At 36.2% G+C, this 19,620-nt stretch overlaps 1 protein-coding gene across 4 annotated transcripts in view; it reads left to right on the top strand.

Moving 5' to 3' along the window:
* LOC123712064 overlaps nucleotides 1–19,620 on the top strand; it is a 44,783-nt gene that overhangs the window by 17,312 nt on the left and 7,851 nt on the right. For 2 of the 4 annotated variants that reach the window (XM_045664999.1, XM_045665002.1), the window contains exons 3-15: nucleotides 4,619–4,642; nucleotides 6,215–6,494; nucleotides 7,721–7,788; nucleotides 8,278–8,484; nucleotides 8,981–9,111; nucleotides 9,283–9,415; nucleotides 10,271–10,386; nucleotides 10,891–14,071; nucleotides 14,181–14,316; nucleotides 14,650–14,827; nucleotides 14,915–17,628; nucleotides 18,048–18,229; nucleotides 19,217–19,267. In XM_045664999.1, coding sequence (XP_045520955.1) covers nucleotides 4,619–4,642; nucleotides 6,215–6,494; nucleotides 7,721–7,788; nucleotides 8,278–8,484; nucleotides 8,981–9,111; nucleotides 9,283–9,415; nucleotides 10,271–10,386; nucleotides 10,891–14,071; nucleotides 14,181–14,316; nucleotides 14,650–14,827; nucleotides 14,915–17,628; nucleotides 18,048–18,229; nucleotides 19,217–19,267 — 7,401 coding nt within the window. The remainder of the gene's footprint in view (nucleotides 1–4,618; nucleotides 4,643–6,214; nucleotides 6,495–7,720; nucleotides 7,789–8,277; nucleotides 8,485–8,980; nucleotides 9,112–9,282; nucleotides 9,416–10,270; nucleotides 10,387–10,890; nucleotides 14,072–14,180; nucleotides 14,317–14,649; nucleotides 14,828–14,914; nucleotides 17,629–18,047; nucleotides 18,230–19,216; nucleotides 19,268–19,620) is intronic. The other 2 variants (XM_045665000.1, XM_045665001.1) reach the window with 2 other exon arrangements.

Genomic DNA, 19,620 nt, shown 5'->3' with positions numbered 1-19,620 from the left:
TCGATCCCCGGCTGTGCACTTATGGACTTTCTGTTGGCTTACCTTAGACCCAAAAGTCGATAGCGTGTTTCCGGCACACGAGGCAGATCACCTACTTGAATATTATTAAATGGAAAAATTACTATGAAACAAGTACAAAAATCTGCATTCCATTTTTTTATTTCGACGTATTTTACAAGTTAATATCAACTTTATTGCTGATGTTGAATCAAAACCTATTCCGCACAAGTTGTGCGCGATCTATTTCTAAGGTAAAACACGTAACCAACTACACTCGTAACGTAATTTCACCCGTATCGCCTCGACGTCCGTCGTTCGACAACTGAGCGTTTTTTAAGGCAGCTTTTGCCGCGCACTACCACTATGTGGAACTAGTGTACACTGAAGTATTTCTGAAGCAATTCGACTTTGGGCATTCAAGAAAAAGTGTACCAATTCGTCTAAGGCTGGCAATGCACTCGCGAGCCCTCTGGCGTTGAGTGGCCATGGACGGATGTATACCTTTAACATCAGGTGAGCCTCTTGCTCTGTTTGACCCCTGTTTACTAATAAATGTAAAAAAAACTTGTAGAATAGAACATTCAAGAGACTAGATATTGTACGGTTTTCAACTCATATTGTATACATTTGTGACGTAAATACGTGATACTAAGAAATTATTATCGGTTCGAAGATTCATTAGAATTCTTATCAATTTCCTGTTCGTCATACATTTTTTGATGATCTTAAATCTATAAATAGTTTTGCATTTTAAAAAACTTACACTTCATCATTTTTGAAAGAATTCGACTTAGGGCGACTTAGGACTTTCAAGAAAAGAGCGTACCAATTCTTAAATGGCCGGCAACGCACTTGCGAGCATTCTGGCTATGCTAGTTTTGGACACTACAGCGGCGGTATCACTCAATATCAGATGACCTCCTGCCCGTTTGCCTCATGTTACATTAATTAAAATGATTTTGAATACTTTTTAGTGCATTCAAGTTCGTTTTTAATTCAGAGAATCGTTTCGTCAACAAACGCGTCCATGTGTCAAAGATATAGAAACTCTTATTCGATTTGCAGTTGGTTTCCCCGAAGCCACATCAATTCCATTGTAACAAGATCCCATTGTTGGGACAAAGCGTGTGTAAAGTGCGTCGTTTTTGTTTGATTGTGTAACTGTTTACACACAACAGCGATTTCATCTTCCGCGACGTTTTGCAGTGTTTGTAAATACGTATATCATTTGAATAATTTCGTATTTTGATTTAATGAGACTCTGAATAGAGCATTACGGGATAATAAACTCTATTAACTGACTATTGTATAATGCTCGGTATAAAATTATAACATTTCTGAATTTACTATCTAAGTAATAGGTTATCACAGTTCGCGGTGGAGTGAATTTTATAATTTGATTTTAATTATACGCCAAAAAGAAATGTTTTTCAAATATTTTAATTGGGTTACGATCTTTTTGGCAGCGTTTCTAAAGTGTGTTGCTTAACAAATTTTTAACACGAAAATTAAAGAGAAAAAAAAATTATCATTTTGATCGGAATTTTACTAATTATTACTGATAGCAATAATAGGCGCGTAGGTCATCATTTCTTTTTTTAGGGTTTCTCTTACTAGGGTTGCCTGGAAGAAATCGCTTATTAGCTATAAGGCCGCCCGTTGCATCCCTTGTAATCTTTATGTATGGTGTTTTTTGTGTTTCTTTTATTTTTGCAACGAAGTGTGAATAAATAAAGTAGGTGGTCACCTTTCTGTGCCTGACACACTCCGCCGACTTTTTGTGTCTAAGACATGCCAGTTTTGTTACGATGTTTTCCTTCAGCGTACGTCGAAAGTGTCCTAATAAAAAAAATAAAAAAATATCCTTCATTCGAGTACTACATAATCAGATTTACATAAAGTTACACCATACCATTAATTGGTACACGGCCTCCTCCAAATTATTACTTGTCTCTCATTCTCGTCACCATTTTTCTATCCCCGATATCCCATTTATTGCTATCTCTGTAGAAATCCCAGACATCATATCATTCCATTTGTGACTCCTTTCCGGAGAAGGCATTTTGGCCAAAACTCAGCGATGTCCAGCTAGGTCTGGATATCCATAGTTACTTTAATATCGATTTTCGTTACGTTTTATATAAATTCTATTATTGTTTAATTTGTTTTTATTATCTATAGTATGCCATGTTTGCCTTGTCACATTAAAAATTTATTTTCCTTGTACCGATGTATCAGTGTGCCGAGCGTTGGTAAGCTTTTAGAAATATATAAATAAATTCCATCTCTCAATGTGTCTGGTGGGCGTCCTTTCTTTTTTCTTCTCCCCCCCCCCCATGGATGGCCCCATCCATTATTGATCCATCTGTCATCACAAACACGGCCCATTTCAAAAGAAAGTACCTCTAAAGCGGTAAATCTATCGCCACCTTTGGAACAAAAGCTCATTATTGAGATTGTGATGGCTGTCAATATAGCTATTGGAAATTAGAGTAAGGGCTCTGTTATAAATATTGCCTACGGAATGGGTAATAGCAAAAACACGTTCATTCACCATTGGTTATGTAAATGTATGTTAATTACGTCCTCGTTCACACGCTAAACGACACGACACGTTGCGTGTGATCGACTGCATTGTGAAGAATAATCTTCGCTGGATTATTTTTTAGACGCCTTGCTTGTTAAGATCTATATTTCAATTAACGAAAATGTCACTAGTTTTTGAAAAAGTTGAAATTTATATATGACTTAGCTGCTCCTGCGAACTTTATTTTGCCTTAAATATGCTCTTGTTACTTAGCCTACGTTTTTAGCATATGGAACATTTAACTATGGTACCCCATTGCAAAAAGATTCCACGTGAACAGTCCCTGTGTTCACTGTTCCTAGGCAAGTACTACAAATATTTTAATGGTATAATAATGATTAGATACCAACCAAAAATACAAGCCAAACAAATCTTTGTCATCAGTCTACGTTTGATAATTAATGAATAAAATTCTATAGTAGAACCGACACCTAAAGCGATACGATCGAAATTGAAAAATCAAATTTTATGATTCTCAACCCGACTAGTTGGAATAACGGTCAAGTGTATCAATTGCATGCCAGGTCATTTCTGCATTACCAAAAATGTATCAAAGCAATACGTCCGATATAGGAAATCTTAATTTTATGACGAAATTTTGCACGAGAGCATTTTTTAAATTCCGATGTTTTAAACAGATGTTGTTGTTTGTTGTAGATAAATAAATATTTTTGGGTGAATTAAGAACTATATTACGTGAGATTTTTGTTGAGTAATTAGATTTTTTTTATAATTGCGACGAAAATTTGATTTTAGTTAAAGATTTTTCAACGGAGGAGGGATAAACCTTGATCTCTTGTACTATGTCTTACATAACCGCTACTAATAGATAAATTTTACCTAGGTTTATATTATAATAAATAATCCAAACAATATTGATGTATACAAATTAACTGGCATTCAATTTAGTTGAATAAAGGGATGGTCTACTGTGGGTGCGGTAATGGCTTGAAAACTGACATTTAGCCAATTTGTTGCATGACTCATTTCTGTTATGGTACAGATACAAATACATACATAGGTTTAGATACAAACGTTATATTTTATATATATATATATAAACGTTTGTATTAATATATGTTTCCTGTATTACAACTGCGCAACTACAGCACCTATGTTTTTCATATTCATAAAAGTAATTGCACCGTTTTAACTACAGCGTTCGTCTCTATTTCTCACTGGTTAAATAGAATTTGAAAGATAGATACGAAAGATTAGTGCAAATGTTAACTTGGTTCTTATGAATAAGGTGGTAAATTCTGGGGGGGGGGGGGGATTGTGTTGTGTGTTTCAAGGCGTCGTCAAAAAGTTGCTTTGTTTAAACGTTTAGTTTTACCTTTCGTTTGTATAGTTTTTAGGCAAGCGTATAACATCTTCATGTATTTTTCGCGCAAATGGAAATATTACTTAATTTCTGAATGTCGTAGGAATACATTTTTTCATAATATATGTAAAGAAAGAGTTAGGAAAGAATAAGTTTAAGGTATTCATTAGAATTTCTGTAACTATTTATTACGTTTCAAGGTTAGCGTCTAGTTACGACAGATAATATCCATATTGGAGTTATTACTTGCACACGTGTGAGGTAATGACATCTGTGATATATAGATATATAAAATACAGAAAAATAATTTATATGCAATAACGCTCATAGTTTGTGGCTGATAGCAATGGCGATCCCAAAGTTATAGCACCCAGGTTCGATATGGTTCATTTAACATCTGTCGGCCATCGCAACCTCGGATAGCGTGGTACAAATACTTCAATATCAATGCCGGGATTGCTATGAATGTACTGTATATTATAATAAAAGAGGATACTCCTCTGTATGTATGTAATAAACTGCAAATGTCACAGTCAAATTGGGTGACTTTTTTTCATAGTTAATAGGAGAAGTGAAGGTTTTAATCAATATCGATAAGTTTGTATGGTTAGGACAAACCTACCTGTTAGTGGAAAGTTTCAAAGTGATAATTTTAGCAAAAATCGAATATGGAATGTTTATATTTTTCATTTGTTTTTCTTGTCTAGCCGAACGAAGGAGCCGATAACGAGGTAGCTTTCTATTACTTGTAATTTTTCGCAGCTAACATTGTCCGATTCATTTAGTGATTTTCTGGAGCTTCTACGCATTCACTTTAATATGTATTTTGTAGAGAAAAGAGATTTTTTATCGCACTACTTATTAGTAGACCGCTTGTGAATAAAGTTTTTCGGAATCCAAACCCGACCTTGACAATGAGCGAGACAGGGAAACGTCTCAGTTGTGAACATAATGTGCCTATAATTAGAGCTCCTATAATGTTGCTTATATCATCGTCCATTCATATACAGCTTATACAGCAGTAATCTTGCTTGTTGCATGCCTTTAGAGTCGTGTTGTTAACCATTTCTTATGTGTAAGCGCTTCAGCATAACTTAGATGTAAATAGGAAACCTCTATTTCAAATTTCACGTAATTGTTACGATGAAAATCGAAAAAATCATGTTTTAAAAAATATTGTCAAACGTCAATAGAATAATAATAATATTATGGCCTTTTATTTCTCAAAATTTTCAATTAAATTATTATAATACAAATTCTTAACTCCATGATAGGCCTTCTCAAACCATTTCCCAAGTTCCCTTGCCTAGGCTTGCCTAGTTCATGTGCCGCCGGCCAGCTGCACCAGGATCATATAGAAATCTTGGATTTAAATCGATTAAATTGAATTTTAATATTGGAAGTGAAGGAATGTTTTGAATATACTAAAAAAAACCGAAGTCAATAAGTTAAACAATATAACAAAACTGTTTCCGACGACTTTGTTAAGAACATCATACCGGTTATATTAACCAAAATCAAAGGTCCCAGTGTTAAGTACTTAATAACAACGTCATCGGCTGTTACGACTATCGGTTTTTACTACCAAATATGAGTAGTCCCTTTGATGTACTTATAAAAGATTATGACTGTAATATATCTAATATTTTAACATATAAATTATAACTAAAAATATATTTTCTGGTTAAAATTTTATCCGGTAAACTGTATTTCAGTATAACCTATACCTCTTATGTAAAGGTTATTAACTACTCACAGCCCACGTAATCGCCCCTTCAAGGTGTAATTTCTGTAACCAGACTGAAAGTTCTTGAAAGGTTTCTCTTACCACCATTACAATTTCATTTCCCTGTGATCTGAACATACTATATATAGGAATATTACATATATAATCAAATGTATTATTATTATATTTATTATCGTATAAATAACTTCAATAATAATATTATATATTAAATCAATTTGGGATAATCATTAATTTCAACCAACCTCAAATCCTATGTATGAGTTAATTACGTTCAAGTAATGTAATGTTCTACCAATGTTTGTCGAAATCATACAATCTTTTTCTTCGCGGAACTTGATTGTTTATAATTCATATATTTGATCAACCATCAATGAACTAATGGGTCGACTCAGAGCTGTTGATCTTGTATAAATCACAGAGGAATGAAAGTATATTTTGTTCCTATTTTGTTATATGAAATTCATGTTTCACCGCAATCACACGCTGCTCAGTAGATTTGTAATAATTTAGTTGATATTTTATTACTCAGGAGTACTAACGTACGTCCAATTTACAGATATTCACAGAGAGTGTGTCTCATCTCCATGATGCACGCAGCCGATCTCAGCCGCCGGACTCTGGTTTCTCAGAACCAGTGAACAACAATATCAGCGAGGACAACAACAATGGACCGATATCGCTCAGGGAGATGCAGAATATCGCCAACAACAATGCGGCGGTATACATCGTCAGTGAAAATGAGGAAAGGAATCGTATTCGGGAGTCCGTTGTCGAGTTTGAACCGCTGCCTCGTATACGCGTGCTGGATCCGTTGGAGAGATGTGCTGATTGGTTTGGTAAGTGAAGAGTTAGGCCTAGCTAGACCTTGTTCTAGAACAAATTAGAAGAACCAGAATTAAGAATACATCTATATTGATTAAAGGGCGTCAGCGACGTGATGCTCATGTTCTCCATCTCCTATGTTCCATCCTGTTTAACCCTAAAACTCCTTGCTATTTTAAATATGATTTAAAAATTTTGGGAGCCCATAACTATAGCTTACGCTCTTCCGAAAACTATACCCTTGAAATCCCATCTCATTACTCCTTTTTTGGCGATTCCTTTAAGGTCTCTGCAGTTAGGCTATGGAATTCACTTCCCGTCCCTATTCGCTATCCCCTATATTATATATCCCTATCTTCCTTTAATTTTCTTCTGTGCAAACATTAAGTACCTGTCCACATCGTATCCCTAGCTTTCTTACTAACTACTAACTGACGTGAGACTATTCTTAAATTATCGTGATTTATGTGTCTTTTTGCTTTTTATTTTTAATGTATCATCTTTTTAGTTTAGTTTTTTTTTTGTTCCTGTTTAGTTTTGTCTTAATAACTGTGTATAACATGTATTTTGCACTTCTTGCCTATCTTATGTAATTTAATTCATTTTTTTTTCTTTTCTCACGGAGAAAAGAAGCTGCCTGGTAGAGATCGCTCGATAGCGATAAGGCCGCCAGTTGCCCTTCTTTTGATTTAATTATGTTCAATTTTTTATATTGTAATAAAATGAAGTGTTAATAAATAAAAAATAAAGAAAGGAGAAAATACAAATAGACACGCAGAACACCATTACTCAATTAACGATAAGATTTTTATATCAAATTCTACTTTCTATGACTTAAAATATGGGTAGATAGATGTAAGAGCTTCTGTTATAAATACTAATAAAACATAGTTTAGTCTGTATATTCCAAAGACTACTAATAAATTCCAAGCCGTTAGCGTAGACTTTGTAGACGTTGCAGTCTGAATAGGTCTCGGAATGACGGTCGCCTAAATAATTCTGATTATAATATCTCGGCTCTATCGTTCACGTTTATTGTAGTATAAAGAACAACGTACTGGTAATAAACGTAGTGCCTATATTAGTGATTACATTAGGCTACACGAAGAAGTGAACCTTTTGCGTGTTTTACAGAATTTTTTTATGTCCATAACAGACAAGTGGAGATGTCCGTACTCGTGGTTGTGAGACGCACACATAAGCAATACACGTATAAAATAATTATTATGGTCTGTTTCAGCTGGAGATGACTTTCCCAGAAACCGATTGCAATACCTTAGAGAAATTGGTCGCGGATGGTTTGGCAGAGTGAGTTTATTTATTAATTTACTTGTGTTATGCTGTTGTTTGTGATATTCACTACACTCTAGTATTACTCATATTAACTAATAAGAAGGCTCGCCGGTCTTCTACCACCTATGGTAAACACTATGTGTACGCCGTACGCCATATGGATGGATATACTACTGAGGTCGCGATCGGTTATGAAAGCGTTTTCGAGGGCATCTGCCTTGATCGACTGCAGTCCTGTTGGTACTACCGTAAACACATTTCCAACTTGGTTTAAAATAAATGTTGTTATATGTTAAAGTATTTTTATGGAACTTGACTTATTTGTGATTTATTACGTGATTTTCGTATGTAATAATCGTTTTAATTTAACACACGGGAGTAATTAGCGCGTAATCGTATCCTTCCTTAAAGTGCTTTATCATTTTAAGAGCAACAATGCGTGTGCTTGGCAACTGTAGTAGACAACAACGGCAGTAGAACTGATTTTTTTTACCAATGTTGCAGGTAGTAGAAGGTGAAATAGAAGACGGACCGTCATCAGGCACGGTGGCTGTCAAGATACTAAACCAGAATGCGAGTCTAGAAGACAAGGCTCGTTTTCTAGATGAAGGTAGAATGTATCGAGATATCCGTCATGAAAACGTTCTACCGTTTATTGCCAAATGCCTATCTGAGGATCCTTGGTTGCTTATGTTTGAGCTGTGCTCTATGGTGAGTGCAGATTTTAAGTTCTTTGATGGGATATTCTAGTTTCTAAAAGGGGAATACAAATTGTATTTTTATGGGTCAAATTGGAACACGTACACAAGTATTATGTATTTTGCACTTCTTGCTATTATCATTTTTTTCCCACAGTGATTGTCTGGAAGCGATCGCTCTAAAGCGTCAATGCTGTTCATTTAATTATGTCTATTATGTTTGTCTGTTTAATGTTTTATGAGTGTTAATACATAAATAATACATATCATAAACGTATAAAACTTTAAAGAGTTTCATACATTTTAGTGAATTTAGAACAATTGAAACATTACATTTCATTAAAAAAAACATTATAAATAGCAATAACAATACAAAAACACAAATAAAAATCTAAAGGCACCAAGCCTGAAAGGCTACACCACACTACAAATTTATATATTCTTCAACTTTTGGTGTGTTCGTGCGTAATATAAAATTGTATAAATATGAATTAATCATTTATGTCTAGGACCTCCATCAATACTTAGAAGTGAACCGTCCGAAAATGGCGATACTAAACGAAAGTGGGGTGCCTCTGCAGCTGATGTGTGATGTCACTTCCGGCTTAGCTCATTTGCACTCCAGAGGATTTTTATATGGGTAAATGAATTCTCAGTTCCTTAGTATTTGCATATATAAATTGCAATTATATATAATCAACATTTAAGACCGATTATTGTTAATATACAAAAATAGTTTCGTTAACTCTAGTTTATATCTCTTCTCTCTTGTATTAGATGAAATAAAAAAATATATTTTTTTTAATTTCAGTACACTATGGAGCGGGACAGTGCTAATTCGTAATGGAGAAACTGCACGTGCGCTTCTTGGCCAGTATGGAACTAATGAGCCGCAGCACGACTTCTTCGCGCCCGAAGTCTCGAGGCAGCCCAATTCACACACTGTAAGTTTTTAATAATTCTAATTAAAAAAAAAAACAATTTGAAATGAATACAAATAGCCATTAAACATCTTAAGTATTACCTATTTAATTTATTAAACATTTAAATGTCTGGAATCGAGAGATGCTGAGCAGAATATAAGAAGACATCTGAGTTACATTGATCCTTTAAATGAAATGATGGTCATATGCGATTCGCGAGAAATTTTAGGACAAAATTCACGCTAAGAAATAATAATGCTTACGAAATTAAACACGTGTTTGGTAGTATCAATGGATAATTATACATGACAGTTCCAAAAATATCGCATATACAGTTTAAACTGTTTGTAGTTAATATAAACTCAAACAAATTATTTCGATTTGATTCATAATTAATCAACGTTAAACACAGAATTATAAGTGAAACAAAAAGCTTGACTTGCATATCAGAGTTGTTGTCAATATCCATGGCGCCTTTAACCTTTTTAGGTCTGGGCCTCAGATTCTGTATCTGTTTCATGATCATTTGTTAATCTAATAGGCAAGTAGGTTATCAGCCTTCTGTGCCTGACGCACGCTCTCGACTTTTTGGGTCTAAGACCAGCCAGTTTCCTCACGATATTTTCCTTCACCGTTCGATCTAAAGGTAATTGCGCACTTAGCAAGAAAATCCATTGGCGCACAGCCGGGGATCGAACCTATGACCTCAGGGATGAGAGTCGCACGCTGAAGCCACAAGGCCAATTCTGCTCATATTATTTAAATTTACTATTTATAATAAAATTGTTAGCAACTGCAAGAATTACAATAAAACAAAAAAAAACTAGTGGCTTCATAATTAATTCCGGTCATTTATGATTTAACTGTATATTTCAGACGAGTAGTGAGGTGTGGTCCGTGGGCTTCCTCCTCTGGGAGGTGTGTGCTTGGGGGGCCACCCCACCCCGCGCCCCGCCGCCCCCACACTTGCCCTGCCCCTATAGGAACCATTTGTAAGTACCTTATATGAAACGTCAGCATATTCAAACAAACATATTCTTCTAACCAAATTTAAATTTGTTAGGTCAATTTATCCAGATATTGAATTGGATTTTTGGTTGGAGGACATTTTAAAATGATCGTTTTTGTCGGTTGTACGCTTTAAGTGCTTTCAGCGATTTATCGGAACTAGAGACTGGAGCGATCTGAAACGATATGAAGTCCATTAGGATCATAACGATCTTTTTCGATACTTAAGAAATGTTATTATAAACTAAAAAAAAATTGTCGGATGTGGCTAATACAGATACCGGCAAACTTCTTGAGCATTTATTTACCAATCACGCGATCGACACGTCACTCTCGAGTGATACCTTAAAATCGCTTCGGCAAGGACATTTGTTCAAAATGTTTGCCGGTATCTGAACCAAGTATGAATATAATATGTTACATGTAGTTTAACGTTGAATCCGATAAAAGATATATGCTTGTGATCCTTAAAATACTTATATTTACAGATACCAAGTAATGCAGCTCTGCTGGAATCCAAATCCTGAAAATCGTCCAACGGCATCACAAGTGCACGCGTTACTCAATCATCTGCACACCACACACTTACACACCGAAACAGACGACCACTTTGAGGAACGCTGGCAGAGACTCAAACCCAACACTATCCCAAAAATAGATGAACATATAGCCATAGTCCATGCCCCGTCCACATCCACAGATTCACAGTTCGGATCTGATCTAGAATTTGAAAGCGCACAAACTATACCAGACTCCCTGAGCGTAGGAGACGCGGCGGTTTCCCGATCCAGCAGCATAATGTCCGACAAGGAACCCCTTTCTGTCCAAATAAAGTCGGAAAGCCTTACCAATCTACATGGATCCTTCGAGGATGTCCGAAACATTTATCTCACGCACAATGAAGCGGCAGCCCTCGAATGCCACCAAGGGAACATCGGTATGGAAGAGAAGGAACATGATCGCTCCGACAGCTCGGTCGATCCTTGGCTCAAAGACATCATAACCGGAAGCCAAGATGACGTGAGCTACTTCAAAGACGTCAGCGATGTTATTAAGAATCTCGATAATATATTGAATTCCGAGAAAACTTCGAGTTCCGAATCGAGCCACCAGGCCAGTCCTTCAAGGGACAACCTCAGTCTAGAATGCAAAAAGGACTATCCTATGCAGACGAGCCTCGTCAAGTCTCCTGGAATACGGAACTTCCAAAATATATCAGATATGGGTTTCGATTCCAAGGATGATTCCACCTGCGATGATGATGTCGACCGAGACACAATTGGAACTTTGAGCCACTCCTTTGAACGCCACAGCGACACAAATAGCCAATATACACTCGAAAATATAACACCTGAAACGCCGATAAAAGACTTCATTAGTAATCTTAATGAATCCTTTAGCGAACAAAACTTTAGCTTAGTTAACGAAAATAAAACTCTGCCTCGAGAAGAATTGCCGAACGATAAGATAGAAGATAGTGATAAAGAAGTACCCAAATTGAAGGAATTATGTGAAGCCTTGCCTAGATTAAGTAATAAAATGGAAATGATAAAAGACTGCACATCAGAAGATAATAATGCTTTAGGGACTGATATTATTAAAGATACTAAGTCAGTAGAATTAATACCAAATGAAGGAATTGATAAGAGTGAACTGATTTGTGATACTGGAATAGACCAAATGAATGATACAACAGAATCTCAAGTACCATTTTCTGAAAGTGAGATTAATCATCTAAACAAAGATGCACTAGTCAATGAAATAACTACAACATTAAGTGATATTGATCAATCAGATGCAAGTGCTAGGGAAGAGAATAATGATTTAAAACACATTCATTCTGAATCATTAGTTCAATCTCTAACAGCAAGCCAAACTATAAATGAAGTTAAAGTCATAACTACTAATACTGATGAAGACGTTCACGAAATAGAGACCAACGATTATGTTGGTGATCACCAAGTGGAACAAAGTTGTATTACACACACGGAATTGTTTTTAGCAAATGAAATAGAAGCACAAAAAAGTCAATATTATGAAAGTGGAAATCAGAATAGTGTTAGTAATGATATGCGTGACGTAGAAAAGCAAATCTCGTATGAAAATGAAGATCTAACGCAACCGGAATTGATACAGATGACACCCGTTACAGATGTACAATTAGATGAAATCGTTAACGAGCTAGAATACATTGAAGACAACAGTATTGATTTGGAAACTGGGTGTGCCTCGTTAGAAAATGTTATAAATTTAGGAATTAGTCATGCTACTTTAGATAATGAAAAGTTAAAGGATTTGAATGCTAAGGAATCTCATATAGAAAGTGACTTAGGTATAGAAAGTGAACTAGAAAACGTAGGAATATTAGCAGAGCTACCTGATTTAGTACAAATAAGTGAAAGGGCAACTGACGTTACAAGTCAAGAATCTCAAACGGAATCTCAGTATTCACCTGAAAAAGTACAAAACTTAAGCAAGGAAAACATTTCGTCCGATTCTCAAGACGATACCATCTGTCTGGACCAAGTTACAGTTAAATATATGGATTTAGTCGGATCGAAACAAGACAAAGAAAGTGCGTCAGATATGTCCACCGAAAGCACAGTCTATATGAATTTTTCTGGAGAACAAAACGAAATTTCGAAAATGTATAAAAACGAACCGTTGTCGTTCTTAGAAAGCCAAACGGTGTCCGAAGCTGACATAGACAAGAATGATTCCACCGTTTATTTAGATCTCCCTAGCGTCATAAGAGAGATGGACACCTTCTTGCATGCAGAAAAGTTAATTAGTGGTCATGATGTAGGGTTCAAAGATAATTTTCATGCTAGTACCCCTGTAGGTAGCAATAGCTCCGCAGATAACGTCCTCGATTCTAATGAGCATGACGCACTAGTGAATCCAAATAAAATAGCAGACTATTCTGCGATGGCCTCGGAGAAACTAGAACAAAAAGGTGTAGCGGATACCAGTCCCTTCGAATCGCCGACAAAAAGTCACCCTACAGATACATACGACGAGAACAGTTCAGTCGTCTTAGGACCTTTCGAAAGCTATACACAAGACACGTTCAAAAGTAAAATTGGAACGGATTTAGTAGACTTACCTAAAGAAGAACTTTTAGCATTTTCGTCGAACTTCAGCGAAATAAATCTAGAAACGCCATCACCGTTACGCGATGGGAACTTTTTAAACGAAGTGCCGGATTTAATTCACGATGACTTCGACGACAGTACGAGTCAACCGAAACCTGTAGTTTTGTCGGATCCCCACACTGATACGGACGAAACTGAGGAGCAATCGACAACTGAGAAGAGAATATCTCCATCGACCCCACCCAATTCGCCTGGAAACTTTCTAGCATCGACATCTCAGGCGTACATAGTCGATATCGACCTCGACAACGAACCCGTCCAGCACATTGATATTAACGAAATGGACGTTTCTCAGCTGGCAATAGCTGAAAACGAAAATAATATGAACCTAGAATATTCCGGACCGTTGGTGGAGGAAAGCTTGAACGATTCGATAACACGATTTAATGATACGTTGCCGGAATCGTTTTTGGCAGGAAATGGCGGAGTTGAGGAAACTGAGAATGTGGGGATAGATGAAGAACGAATGAAGGAGCTTAGGAATGAATTAGAATTGAAACTGCCATTGGCCCAGGTGCGTTTAGTTTAGTCCTCGTGTCAATTACAAAATTAATGTTTAACCTTGTTTGAGACATTCAATGTCTAAAATGTCAAAGATTGTTAAGTTATTTTTCTTATTTCAGGTAGCAGGCATTGAACCCGCCAGTTCGTGGACTGAATTGCCTCCTCCGCCTGAGTTGTTAGTGACGTATGGAGCTCTAAGTCCAATTGCTGAAGAAACTGGACACCAGCTCACCGCTTATGAAAATGATGATAATTGTAAATATATATTTTTTTACTTAAGATAACTTATACTTAAAATTGACAGAAAATAAGTCAAATAATAGGTTTTCCATATAATTCCACAGTGTTCCAAAAATAAATGTTGATGCAGCATCTGGAAGTTGTTCTATTTTCATGGTTCTAGTAAGGCATAGGCATAATATAGCGCTCTCAAGGCGAACTGAAGTGCTTTTGACATTTAGACTGTTGGACGTTAAATCGCTGCATTAGAATAAACAAACAAATAGAATAGACTCTTTATTTTGTCCTGGCTTTAGGCTTCAAATATGATTGCTCTTAACTATTTTTGTTATGATTTTACCCTGACAGGGAACACCTCTGTACGCACAGAATCGTCCGAAAGTTATCCAGAGCCAGCCAACAATTCCACAGACGAAGTGACAGAGTTACCAACGGGACTGGCCAGTGCCACTCAGCAATCACAACATTCGACATACACCATACACTCTAATGCCACATACACTTTGCAACGAGATGCCAGCAAGGAGTAAGTTATTTAAACAGAAATCGTTTTAGTAGGATTCTAAATTCTTTTATTGTAATTTTTTTTGTCTAATTTTAATTATCTTTACAGAATCACCATGAGCGCCGACAGTTTAATCGGAAGCCCATTAAAGAAAGTTCCTGAAGAAACGGCATCCCCAGACGCCGACAAGACCTATACTATATGCGACGCGGATAAGGAATCGAACTGTGAAAGAATATCTCAAGTGTCCCCGTTTCTTCTAAGTCCGACAACTGACACGTCCGCTCCCTCAGATTTGCACGCGGCCGTGTCCACTCTGTCGAAGGCGACGGTCCCCACCGACGCCAAATCATCAAAACCTTCCGAAACCCAGTGCTTGTCGAAGGCGACAAGCATCGACTCGTGGTGTTCGAACGACACGCTTTATAACGTCGAGGAGAACTTCGACGACTTGGCGATGGATCCCGATCTACCTCTCGATTTTGCGGAGCCGGATAGAGACAAGAGTGAAAGCGAAGATACGCTCACTCACAACGAAGACGATAAAGAGCTCAGCCACTGCTCCACTTACATCGTCCACGATAGCAGGTCTGAACTCTGCGAGACGTTCTCTCCGGATTCCATCACCGCTAACGATAATTACACTTACACCAAAGTCAAGACGACGCCATCCGCTAACACGAAATCGGATCTCAACGATTCGACCAAAAATACTCAAACTAAAGATCTAGCTTACGGCACGCTTGGATCCGGAATGCCTTCGTTTTCGAACTGTACCACCGAACTCGCTTCTGCTTTCGACGATACGTGGAAATTACCGCAGCTGGAATTAGTGAGGAGATCTCCGATGAGCGATATGATGAACGTTACTCCGCTGACTAAAGCTGAGGATAAAATTTTCGCGTTCGATTCTCCGGAAGTAGTCACAATTCCGAAACTGAATAAAATGGATAGTGTAGAAATAACTTTCGAGGATCAGGATAAAGATGTCAATTATCCTGTACTTAATGATTGTTCAAATATTAATTTCAAAGATGTCATAAATACCATGACGAGCACTCCGGTGACCGAGGCCGATGATAATATGGGAGAAGTGGTTCCGTGCACCTTAACGAAAGTAAAGGATGGAGACGCTGAAATAAGTGCTATAACTTCATCTTTTTTAAATGAAGTGTCACCTAATAACGTCAAAGAGGAAGGCGTTAATCATACGAGCCATAGTTCTTTGAATACAAATCGAATAAGTGATGATAAAAGTGGTATAAGTGATGATGTATCTAAGTTTGAAACTTTTATGCGTTCAGCAGAAGTAAGGCCGCAAGAATTATCCAACAATACAGGCGTGGTTGGATATTTAGAAACGACTAAAATAACTTGTAATAATTCTGAATTCCCCGAAACGAGTGAAGTTAGTTCGAAAAATTTTGATTTATTTGAGCAATCAGCTGAAATTAGACCACAAAATTCTAATAGTGATAGCAATGGAATCCGTCACAAAGAAGAAATTTTGAATTATTACACTAATGATGACAGTTCAAAAAACACTGATTCTTTTATGATGTCGGTGGAAATGCGGCCGCAAGATTTATCGAACGCTTATAAAATAGTCAACAAGGAAACAAATAATATAGTCAACGCCATGGACGACGATAATAGTTTAAAATCATTTCAATCATTCCTAGATTTAGCGGAAACAAAGCCACAAGAGAGATCGTATAGTAAAAGCGAAGATCAGCAAGTATCTTCAAGCAATTCTATCCCGTTTAAAGTCTCAGACACAAAAGCAGATGATTCTGAATCGAGCCTAAGTCTGATAAACTTTCAATCGTTCATACAATCTGCGGAAATAAGGCCACAAGATATCTCTAAAACTAGTAGCGAACGTGTAAGTTCTAACGGTGAACAATCTGATAGAGATAACCATCTTAGTCAAAACAGCAACGATAGTTTGGCGGTATCTAAAAAAACGATCTCTTATTCTGATTTCGAAAATTCCGCTTCCTCAAAACCACAGGATATGCAGTCTTTCGAAAAGTCTCGAAGCGACGAAAGCGGCGTTGGATCAGAGGGGTTTCGGAACTTCGAGGCATTCGCTAGAAATCGCCCACAAGACTTACTGTCCCTAATCGATGCTAGTTCAATGCTACTGAGCAGTGAGAGGACGACGAGTGAACACGCGATAAATAGTTTTATGAATAGAGACATTACACCTTCAACGAGTAAACTTGCCCAAGAGCAGTCGGTCATTATTAATCCGACGTTTGCAAGTTTTAGGGATTCGCCTGACCGGGACAATGACGATGATTTTGTGACTGATTTAGATGAAAATGAACAGCCTCATTCAATTATAATCACTGAAAGCCCGCTTTTAGCTAATATCAATAAAGGTCATACTCTCGATTCGCTCGGAGAAGATTCAAGAGGATCTAAGGCAGATGAAGACATAGAGGATGTGAATTTGTCGAGCAATATTCTTGAGAAAAGTTTTATGAAAGACTCTGAAGAGGAACCAAGTGAGGAAACCAAATGTAACGGAAGCAACCAAGTATTCGCAACCGTAAATTTTATAAGCGAAACTTTTGAAGAACTTCTAGAGAGTAATGTGGATGATAACGAAGCTAATGAACCGAAAGGGACCAACCATGAATCAAGCCGTGTTTCAGAATCCAAAATTCCAACGAAAGATGTTTCGGAACAGACGAAAATCCAAAGTGATAGTGAAGACAAAGTTGCGGATGTAACGCAGGATTTTTTGCAAAATGAAAAGAATTTTTGTCAGCTTGATGCGTACTTTCCACTTCTAAGTGATATAAGATTCACAGGTATTATTTATATATATATATATTATTATTATCATAGTCAAAATGTACGTTTATGATATTTTGCTTGACTTTGCCTCCATAATATATTTTTCATATATTTGAACAAGATTATATATTTTTGTATTTATTTACAACTGTTATACTTATTATATAATACTGGTTGATAATGTTCTATAAAATAGAACACTTGCTAGATTATCTTGTAATTTATTATTTTATTTCTTAACTTATATATTACAGAATACATCATTCTTATAGGCTATGCTAATACGATATTGTCGAGAAAAAATAACACATAATAAAGTATATAATATTAAAAACACAATATCGCTACTATTTTATTCGCTCGGCGAACATATAAATATATATATACTACCATGCTATAAGAAAATATTGTGCAAATTTCTCAATGATTTCAGGCCCAGGAACAGAAATAATGAGTACTTCTTTCACACAAGAATCACCGACTGAACCGACATCCCCCGAGTGCGAACGAGACAGCACTACGGAGAAAGACAAGCCCTCCGAGCTATTGAAAGAGTGGGACAGCGATACTGACTCACATTCTACTAATTCGTCTAGTGGGGAATTTATATGGAAGGTAAGTTTCGAGACGTATATTTTTAAGGGTTTTATTTTGAATGCTTTTTGCATATGGCGCCTAGCGCTCTGTAATGTGTTTTGTCTTTTTGCTAGAAATAACCCCAACTGTTTTAATAAAGATCTTGAAATAGAAACCCAAAAATTTTCAGAATGGTTTAATCACACTACATTTTATAATCCCAAATAGTTAAGCCCTTTTTATAATGTACCGTTTTCAAATATTAGTGTTATCTAAATTTTTAATTTATAATGTAGATGTCGCAGTAAAGTAGTTAAATCAGAGAGTTAATTGAATCTCTAGACAGTTAATTAAATGTCGATATTCAATCAATCGATCATTTCAATTTAAATAAAGCAGCGTTGAAAACGTTTAACTATCTGTCTTACCGAAAGCCAACGTCTTGATTAACAATGGAAAACAAGACTCCGCCATGATTATTTCATTTGTTATTGTAAATGGTTAGGTTAGTCTTATTGCCTAGGAACGTTTAGGAAACTCGTTAAATGTTTCGTTCACTCACTTGTCTGAAGGAACTTTAGCAACTTGATTGAATATCGATTTTAATTAACTGCCTAGAGATTCAAATAACTTTGATTTAAGTACTTTACTGTGACATAGAAACAAATGACCCCTTAGTCATGACTACATGAGATTTTAAAAAACACTCTGCATACAACTTCAGTTTCGATATCGATTAGAGTTTATAGTTATATTTGTGTAAATTATTGCTCAAAAGAATTCTGATCAAACGATTGTTTAAGAATATGCTTAGCATCCATAAATTTATAAATTTTGAATCATTTGTCATACTTTCGTTTCATCTACATGTTAAGATTAAAAGTATTTCGATTTATAACAAAAGACCTGTAGTTTATACCGTACGCGTATACGCGCATACTATCAATCAAATTATTATTGCTTGCTAAATATTTGGTGACGGTACATATTTTGGTGTCGGTGTGCTTGCATGTGTCGTGTGATTAGGACGGAGACGGACACGAGACAGCCCTTGTGCCGAACACGCATTTCCAACACGTGAGTGTCACATTTTTGACGGCGATCAATTTGTTTGGGATACGAAATATTATTGTACTATCTCAATTCTCTTAACCTAAATATGAAGTCGCCAGTAATTTCGATTTTAAACAATAATTATTTTCTAATCATATAAGGTTTTCTGAAAGAACAGGATGCCAGAATTTCCCAGATATATTGTTCACTGTTATTACAAAGCATTATTCACTAATATTAGTTATTTATGACAAAAAGTCAAAAGTAAAACTACACTGGTGTGTATTATGTTTAAAGTGAATTTATTAATAATAATAGAACCATAGAATCATACAGCTTATCCCATACAATGCAAAATCGCTGGTAACAGAATATAT

The sequence above is a fragment of the Pieris brassicae genome, chromosome 7, assembly GCF_905147105.1.
Source record: "Pieris brassicae chromosome 7, ilPieBrab1.1, whole genome shotgun sequence".
Classification (NCBI taxonomy): Eukaryota; Metazoa; Arthropoda; class Insecta; order Lepidoptera; family Pieridae; genus Pieris; species Pieris brassicae.
This window is presented reverse-complemented; position numbering and strand designations above follow the sequence as displayed.